Here is a 9934-nt window from a genome sequence, read left to right on the forward strand (position 1 = left end):
AAAAACCCACCAAAAAAATTTCCAAAAAGTCTCATTTTATACACAACTGCATGGAGGATTAGTTGCTTACGGTGGCGGCTAGCACACTTTTGCAATTTATTAATGCTCGTCTCTTCCCGGCCTTTATCTTCTAGTACTCCAACTCTGTTCACGACGACGGGGATGGTGGCTTAGTCGCTTGCAGAGGCGGCTAGCGCACTGCAGGCCAATAAGGAATTCACTGCTCTTAAATAATCGAAAAATAATAAACTGTGCGGCTCTTGCAGGTTGGCGCTGCACTTATCAGATACAACAAAGGCCTGAGAAACCTTTGTGAAATTTCATAGTCTTCTCTGAGAATTTGCGATATTATGAACTCTTTCAAGTCAAGACACTGTTCAAATTCAGAAGTCCATTTTGGCAATTTGGGTTATTAGAGCCTGTTCAAATTCAGAAGTCCATTTCAGCTGCTTCGAGATAAGTAACGCAACTAGCGTATCTTATTCTGCAAATATCTTGGATTCCATGAAGTAGTAATCTTAATTAAGATACTTCAAAAATTTGCAATACATATAAGTTCAGCAACTTTATCAACATAAGGTAACCCTGTGCTTCTTTACGACAGAGTTGGCGTTTTATTTAGCCGTACTGTGTTTCTGCTGGAAGCTGAGAAAGATGGAAGTGGAGAAGGTGCTTCATATGAACGCGGGGCTTGGAGACTCCAGCTATGCTAAAAATTCCACTCGCTTCCAGGTTTCCATTTTTAATCTACCATTTTCTATCTTACGTTTTAAAATAAATTATATATCGTCTCACTATTGATAGTAATGCAATATTGCAGAGGAGAGGATTAGAATTTGTAGAGCCCATCATGGAGGACAACATTTTATCCATGAAAATGAAGATGTTGATGGAATGCAAGACAGTTTGCATTGCAGATCTTGGTTGTTCATCCGGCCCCAATGCTCTCATTCCCGCGGAAAACATAACAAAGACCCTCAAAGCCAAATATTTATCTGCGGGCATGGCTGTTCCGCAGTGCCAAGTATTCTTTAACGATCTTCCTGCTTATGATTTCAATTCACTCTTTAGAAGTTTGCCTTCTTTTTCAGTAAATATTGATCATCAGAATGAAGAGGGAGTAGCAGATAGATCATATTTCGCAGCAGGTGTACCAGGTTCATTCTATTGCAGGCTATTTCCAGACAAGGCTCTCCATTTCATTCATTCTTCCTTTAGTCTTCATTGGCTCTCCCAAGTATGTTTTGGTAATCTTGTTTTCATTTTTATTTTGATTTCAGTAATGAGAATTTGAACCTTAAATTTTATGGTTTTACATAATACAGCCCTAACACAAACATAAATATTATTAAAATAAATCCACTTAATCCACAACCTTAACCCAGTTTTTGTGTCATGATCAGGTTCCTGCTGATATTTCAAAGAAAAATTCAGTGACATGGAATAAGGGGAAAATCTTCTGTGGAGGATCTCGGGCTGTTGGGGAAGCGTATTCTCGTCAATTTCAGAAAGATTTCAACACGTTTCTGAGAGTCTGGGCAGAGGAGGTTGTTGAAAATATAATTTCAACTGCGATCGCCGATATCGCATCGGCAAAATGAAGTGAAGGAATTATAAAGGAGCCTTTGTGTTTGCGATAAGCGATCGCCGATATCGCATCGGCAAAGTCAAAGTGAAGGAGTTATAAAGAAGCTTTTGTGTTTGCGATAAGCGATCGCCGATATCGCATCGGCACATCGCTATCGGCAATATCATAGGGTCGGGGTCTTTGACATGAGTAAAGTTGTGATGCGATGGAGTGGACCCGATGGCTTCCCAAAACCAAATTGCATAATGTTTGAAATTCACCCGACGGCAAATATTAAATGTTGCGTGGAGTAAATCTAAGTTTTGGTTGACCATACGTCTTAATGAAATGTCATAGTGGTAGGTAAAATATTAAAGTTTTACATAGAGTTCGTAAGTTTTTTTTATGAAAAGGTATGGGCGTATATACTTATTACATAAATTCTGTATGGGATATGTGTATGTAATTTATTACTGTGTTGACCATTTGTTTCTTGGATGGCACACGGGAGGTTTTAGTGTGAGCTCACAGTAGAGTAAAAATTAGAGTGGTGAAGCGAAAACCATGTGTGGTATGTATTGAACACACAGCAGTGTGTAAAAAGATAGAACTAGATGATGTAATTTTTTTTGGTGTAGGGAAAAACCATGTGTGGTTTTGCACAGCAGTGCATAAAGAAAATGGTGAAGTTTTTTTTGTAAGTCTGAGTGAATTTTGTTTACAGCAGTAAACTTATGTAAATTTTATTTTACAGCAGTGGATGAAGATTTTACACAGCAGTGTAAAAATCATTTTGTAAAAGAGGCAGAGTATTTGTTTTGGTAAATCCCTCTCAGTAAAAGAGGATGTATCAGTTTTTGTTTTAATGAATAGAAATCTTTTATGGTGGTGAAATACTCTAGTTCTCTGAGTGAAATTTCTTTTAAGTCTTCTATGCACAAAAGATCCTGGAGTAAAAGAAACAGAGCATTGCCTCAGTGTATTTAAATATTGGTTTTTGGTATTTTCCCCATTTAAAGAAAAATACCCAACAGTGGTATCAGAGCAGGCTTAGGCTCTTGAAGGTGTTCAAGAAGCTGAAGGGAGAAGGTTGTTGCTGCAGCAAAACTTCTCAGGCAGACAGAAGACTCAGTCAACAAAAGATCCAGGTATTTCTCAAGTTTTTTTTGTGTTGCTGAAGAAACAGTCAGTTGTTTTTAAACATACACAGTCAAGGAATGGCTAGCACAAGCACTGGTATGGGTTTGTTTAACACCCAGCTCCCACAGTTTAATGGGAAGAACTATGACTACTGGTCAATAACTATGACAGCCCTGCTTGCTTCCCAAGATTTATGGGAAATAGTTGAAGAAGGTTTTGAAGAACCAGCAGATGAAACTGAGTTCAATGCATTAACTCAGGGAGAGAAGGATCTGCTGAAGAACAATAGGAAGAAGGACTCAAAAGCCCGTGTGTTGTTGTATCTAGCAGTAGACCAGAGTATGTTTCCAAGGTTAGCAGCGGCTAAGACAGCCAATGAAGCATGGCAAACCCTTAAGACAGCCTATCAAGGCATGGAGAGAGTGAAGACAGCAAAACTACAATTGTTGAGAAAGGATTTTGAGAACTTGAACATGAAAGAGTCAGATAATATTGACTCATTCTTCACTCATGTGATTGGTGTAATCACACAAATGAGAACTCATGGAGAAACCATTGAAGACAGAAGAATTGTGGAGAAAATATTGAGGGTCTTACCCTCAAGGTTTGATGCCATAGTCACCACCATTGAAGAGACAAAGGATCTCTCAAGCTATTCAGTTGATGAGCTACATGCATCACTGATAACACATGAGCAGAGGTTGAGTAGGAATGAAAACTCATCTCTTGAGCAAGCCTTCAAGACCCAGATGTCCTTTGGAAGAGGAAGAGGTCAAGGAAGAGGAAACCGAAGAGGAAGAGGCAGAAGCCAGAACAGAGGAGGAAGGAACAGCCCATCAAATGCACAAGGAAGAGGCAGCAATCCAAATCAGAACCAAAGTCAAGGCAGCAGCCAACAAAGAGATCAACATCATGCTCAAGGACAAAGGTATGATAAATCTAATGTTCAATGCTATTATTGCAAAAAGTATGGACATTATGCAAGTGATTGTAGAAAGAAACAGCATGATATGAACACTAGACAAAATGCAAATGTTACTAGAGAAAACAGCAGTCAAAGTAATGTGTTGTTAGCCTGTAACATGGCTGAAACAAACAGTGAAGAAATTTGGTTTTTAGACTCAGGTTGCAGCAACCATATGACCGGAAATATAGCCTTCTTTTCTGCCCTAGATAAAAATGTGAAATCAGAAGTCACACTAGGAACTGATAGTAAAGTGTCTGTTATGGGAAAAGGAGAAATAAAAATACTTTCAAAGCAAGGAGAAAGGAAAACCATAGCAGATGTCTACTATGTCCCCGGAATGAGATGTAATCTCTTGAGCATTGGACAGCTTGTCCATAAGGGGTACAATGTTTTCTTTAAAAATGATGTGTGCACCATCATGGATATACCACCCAGCAAAAGATGCATTGCTGAAGTGAAGATGACAAGGAACAGGATGTTCCCTCTCAGGATCCGGGCAGATTTGAAAAACAAAGGTGAAATTGCAGCAGTCACCCAAGAGGCCTTCCAAAGCGTGCCAAAGGATGAAAATTGGTTATGGCACTTGAGATTCGGGCATCTAAATTTTGGAGGCCTAAACTTATTGAGCAGAAAAGGAATGGTAAAGGGATTACCATTGATAGAGAAACCGGACAGCCTATGTGAAGGCTGCATTTTGGGAAAACAACACAGAGAAAGTTTTCCATCAGGGAAAAGCATAAGGGCAAAGACACCCTTAGAGATTATCCACTCAGATTTGTGTGGACCAATGCAAGCTCCATCATTAGCTGGCAGCCAATATTTCTTGACATTCATTGATGATTGTACAAGAAAAACTTGGATATATTTCCTTAAAAACAAAAGTGAAGTGTTTGAGAAATTCCAAAATTTCAAAGCTCTTGTGGAGAACCAAAGCGGGCTGCATATAAAAGTTTTGAGAACTGATAGAGGAGGTGAGTATATCTCCAAGGAATTCCTAAGATTTTGTAGAGAAAATGGAATTCATAAACAATTTACAACTCGGTACACCCCACAGCAAAATGGAGTTGCTGAAAGGAAGAACAGGACCATCATGGATATGGCGAGGAGCATGTTGAAGGCAAAACATTTGCCGAATGAGTATTGGGCTGAAGCTGTACATAGTGCAGTTTATATACTGAACAGGTGTCCTACAAAAGCAGTCATGAACAAAGTGCCAGAAGAGGCATGGAGTGGGAGAAAGCAAGGAGTCACCCACATGAGAGTTTTTGGGTGTGTGGCCTATGCACACATACCAGATCAGCTAAGAAGGAAGTTGGACAGCAAAGGGGAGAAATGCATCTTCATTGGATACAGTGATGAATCCAAAGCCTACAGGCTGTACATTCCATCTACCAAAAAGTTCTTTGTAAGCAGGGATGTTCAATTCATTGAGGAAGAAGCTTGGGATGGAAGCATAGAGAAAACAGTGAATGTCAAAAACTGTTTGTCTCATGATGAAGATGATGAGGAGGTGGTTGAAATACATCCCCAAACAGCAGCGCCAACACAAAGACAGCAAGGGACACCATTGAGGACAACACAAGGACAGCAAGGTACACCATTGAGGATCAATGAAACTGCTTCTCCAAGCACACCACAAGGAGGAAATTCAAGTGCATCTTCAAGCACTTGCACACCAAGTGAAAGAGGTAAGAAATTTAGAAATCTAAGTGACATTTATGATGAAGGAATGAATTCCTTATTTGCCTTATATTGCCATGTTGATGATCCTATTCATTTCGAGGAAGCAATCAAAGATAGGAAATGGATAGAAGCTATGAATGAGGAAATTAATGCCATAGAGAGAAACAAAACATGGGATTGGGTTGAGTTACCAAAAGGCAAAGAAGTCATTGGTGTGAAATGGGTCTATAAGACCAAGAGCAATGCTGAAGGCAAGATAGAAAGGCACAAGGCAAGGCTGGTTGTAAAAGGGTACAAGCAGCAGTATGGGAGAGATTATGAGGAGACTTTCGCACCGGTTGCAAGAATGGAAACCGTGAGAGCAGTGATGTCCATAGCAGCACAAAACAAATGGAAAGTCTACCAAATGGATGTGAAATCAGCATTCCTAATGGAGTGTTAAAAGAAGAGGTTTATGTTGAACAGCCTCTCGGATATGAGAAGAAAGGTGAAGAGCACAAAGTATGCAAATTGAAGAAAGCTCTTTATGGGCTGAAGCAAGCACCAAGAGCATGGTACAGTAGGATAGATTCTTATCTACTGGATAATGAATTCGACAAATGTGAAGGAGAACCCACTGTCTACATCAAGGAAAAGGATGGTAAAATCTTAATTGTTGTCTTGTATGTAGATGATGTTATTTTCACTGGAAATGATATTTATCTTATTGAGAATTTTAAATCAGTCATGAAGGATGAATTTGAAATGACTGACATGGGTTTGTTGAGATACTTCTTAGGCATAGAAGTAGATCAAAATGAAAAAGGAATTTTTATATCTCAAGCAAGATATGTAAATCAAGTTTTGGGCAGATTTAAGATGGAAGAATGCAAGGCAGCAATCACTCCCACAGTGATGGGATTAAAGCTCAGCAGAGAGGACAGCAGCAAGGATTTTGATCCTAGCTTGTATAAAAGTATTGTTGGCAGCCTTATGTATTTAACAGCAACTAGGCCTGATTTAATGTATGCTGTTAGTTTAATTTCCAGGTTCATGGAGAGGCCAAAGGAGGCACATTGGCAAGCAGCAAAGAGAATTTTGAGGTATGTCAAAGGTACCAAAATGTTTGGCATATTATATAGTGTCTCAGAAAGTTCAGATTTAATTGGCTACACTGATAGCGATTGGGCTGGAAATGTAGATGATCGGAAGAGCACTTCCGGTTATGTGTTTCATATGGGTTCAGGAGCCATTTCATGGGCTTCTAAGAAGCAGTCCATTGTAGCATTGTCTACAGCAGAGGCTGAATATGTGGCAGCTACAGCAGCAGCATGTCAAGCAGTGTGGATGAGAAGAATGTTGAGAAGCTTAGGCCAAGAGCTGGCAAAAGCGACAGTCATCTTTTGTGACAATAGCTGAGCTATTGCATTGTCAAAGAATTCAGTGTTTCATAAGAGAACGAAACACATTGATACAAGGTTTCACTACATCAGAGAATTGGTAAGCAATGGAGAAATCAGTTTGCAACATTGCAGCACTCAGGAACAGGTAGCAGACATTTTGACAAAGCCATTGGATCAGAAGAGCTTTGAATTTTTGAGGAAGTGTTTGGGTATGATTGAATGCCCGACAGTTGAAATTAAAGGGGAGTGTTGAAAATATAATTTCAACTGCGATCGCCGATATCGCATCGGCAAAATGAAGTGAAGGAATTATAAAGGAGCCTTTGTGTTTGCGATAAGCGATCGCCGATATCGCATCGGCAAAGTCAAAGTGAAGGAGTTATAAAGAAGCTTTTGTGTTTGCGATAAGCGATCGCCGATATCGCATCGGCACATCGCTATCGGCAATATCATAGGGTCGGGGTCTTTGACATGAGTAAAGTTGCGATGCGATGGAGTGGACCCGATGGCTTCCCAAAACCAAATTGCATAATGTTTGAAATTCACCCGACGGCAAATATTAAATGTTGCGTGGAGTAAATCTAAGTTTTGGTTGACCATACGTCTTAATGAAATGTCATAGTGGTAGGTAAAATATTAAAGTTTTACATAGAGTTCGTAAGTTTTTTTTATGAAAAGGTATGGGCGTATGTACTTATTACATAAATTCTGTATGGGATATGTGTATGTAATTTATTACTGTGTTGACCATTTGTTTCTTGGATGGCACACGGGAGGTTTTAGTGTGAGCTCACAGTAGAGTAAAAATTAGAGTGGTGAAGCGAAAACCATGTGTGGTATGTATTGAACACACAGCAGTGTGTAAAAAGATAGAACCAGATGATGTAATTTTTGGTGTAGGGAAAAACCATGTGTGGTTTTGCACAGCAGTGCATAAAGAAAATGGTGAAGTTTTTTTTGTAAGTCTGAGTGAATTTTGTTTACAGCAGTAAACTTATGTAAATTTTATTTTACAGCAGTGGATGAAGATTTTACACAGCAGTGTAAAAATCATTTTGTAAAAGAGGCAGAGTATTTGTTTTGGTAAATCCCTCTCAGTAAAAGAGGATGTATCAGTTTTTGTTTTAATGAATAGAAATCTTTTATGGTGGTGAAATACTCTAGTTCTCTGAGTGAAATTTCTTTTAAGTCTTCTATGCACAAAAGATCCTGGAGTAAAAGAAACAGAGCATTGCCTCAGTGTGTTTAAATATTGGTTTTTGGTATTTTCCCCATTTAAAGAAAAATACCCAACAGAGGTGGTTGAAGGAGGCCGGACGTTTTTGGTGTTAACAGGTCGAACAACTCAGGATCCAAGCGATCAGGGTTTCCTTGCCTTCTACTGGGAAGCGTTAGAGAGCAGTTTGAATGAATTCGTATCTCAGGTAATTTTATATTATTGCTTTTAGCTTCAGTTTGAATGGGTTTGATCTTGAATTCAAATGGTTATTGAAAAGTTTACTATTTGTGCAGGGGTTGATCGAGGAAGAGAAGATTGACTCATTCAACATCCCCTTGTATGCTCCATGTCCAGAAGAAGTGAGCGGAGAAGTAGAGAGACAGGGTTCATTCGAAATACTACGACTGGAGCTCCAGAGAAAATCAGAGACACTTACCGAGGAGGAGATGGAAGCCATGAGAGGCTCGGCCTCTGCAAAGGCTGCAGTTGGCAAAAAGGATGCGAAGATATTGAGAGCAGTGTTGGAAAGTCTGTTGAAACACCATTTTGGAGAAGAAATAATGGATGCGTTGTTTGAGAGGTTCGGAGAAATAATTGGAAAGAGATACAGTACTGAACGCAGCATGGGATGTGGAGAGAAAGGAGGAATTCTGTTTCTAGTACTCGAGCGTAAATGACTTGAAGTTCGAGTTATGTTGTATGATGTTTTTAGGCAGTTTCCCGTTGCAGTCTTTCACCTGAGAGTCTCTCAGTTTATGGTATAGTGTAATTGATAAAAATTGATAAGGTATTTTTTTTAATAATTTTTGGTAAGAATATAATTTGCATTTGTCAAATTGGTAAAGTGCTTGAGTTTTAGGTTTTTCAAATTACGGTTAAAAACATATTTTAAATAATACAAAAATTATAATTTTTTTTAAATGGTTTTTTAATTATTAAAAATTAATATAAATTGATTTTAATTTTGGATCTATTAAATATTTAGAAATCAATTTTTTTTCAATGTAAATTTTTTTAATTTATTCTTTAATCTGGAGTTAATATGAATATAGGATGGTTTAATTTATTCTTTAAACAAGTATTGGAAGGAAAAGTAGTCTTTGTCACTTAAGTGGATATTATGTTTTTAGAAGAATTGCAAAGTGATTGGGTAGTAAAGACTATTAAGTTTGCACATTTACACTTTCACTCCTACATGTTAAAGATAATTGTTGTATTTTTTTCAAAATATCCATATAGAAATGAATATAAAGATAATTGTTGTATTTTTTTCAAAATATCCATATAGAAATGAATAGTATTAGTGGCTTTTACTAATTTATGTTTTATTTTGATTCAGTGATATTTTTGCAGATCATGTTTTTTAAATTGTATGGTTACTGTGCTTAATTCCAATTGCCTTGTTTATTTCAGGAATATATGTCTCCCAATGATGTTTAGATTGGCTTTCATGCAAAATAAACTTCTTTCATGTTCTAGTATTATTAGCCTTGGTAGTTCACTGTATTAAAGAAAAAGTTGCTTCAACTAAAACTTTCAATTTGGCCTTGTATTATTATATTATAAAAAAAAAAAACAAAAAAACAAAAACAAAAAAAATAACTTAATAATCATACGCATACTTGGTACTCATTGGTACCATTTGTATTAGGCTCTGCTTCAATAAATTTGAATCTTAATCTCATCCATCACATCAATTCAGGTGGAATGGATTATATTGAAGTGGAGAAAATTATTATAAATAGTCATGCCTCAAATCATTTGTAACAAAAAAAAAAAAAAAACTTAGTAGTTATACTCAATACTCATTTGTACTTATTTGTGACAATGATGATGATGGTGGTTAACGTCCACTGAGACCAAACATTGGTCTATCGGACCTAAAGAAACAAATTATTTATTTTGATTTAAGATTTTATTCCTATTCTCAAAAAGCTTGGAGAGAAGCCTCCTGAGCTCACTATAATTTTGACATT

The 9934-nt window shown here is 37.6% G+C and overlaps 1 protein-coding gene across 1 annotated transcript; it reads left to right on the plus strand.

The window, feature by feature from the left end:
• Positions 1–599: 599 nt before the first annotated feature.
• On the plus strand, positions 600–8740 carry LOC149233822 (putative jasmonic acid carboxyl methyltransferase 1). The gene is made up of 5 exons (XM_089376819.1): positions 600–732; positions 821–1237; positions 1404–1547; positions 8038–8163; positions 8252–8740. The coding sequence occupies exons 1-5, from the start codon at positions 655–657 to the stop codon at positions 8633–8635; spliced, it is 1149 nt and encodes a 382-aa protein (XP_089232945.1). The 5' UTR covers positions 600–654; the 3' UTR covers positions 8636–8740.
• The last annotated feature ends 1194 nt before the right edge of the window (positions 8741–9934 follow it).

Source organism: Pinus tabuliformis, chromosome J, assembly GCF_031772625.1.
Source record: "Pinus tabuliformis cultivar Carrire ecotype Pingquan chromosome J, CPIR1, whole genome shotgun sequence".
Classification (NCBI taxonomy): domain Eukaryota; kingdom Viridiplantae; phylum Streptophyta; class Pinopsida; order Pinales; family Pinaceae; genus Pinus; species Pinus tabuliformis.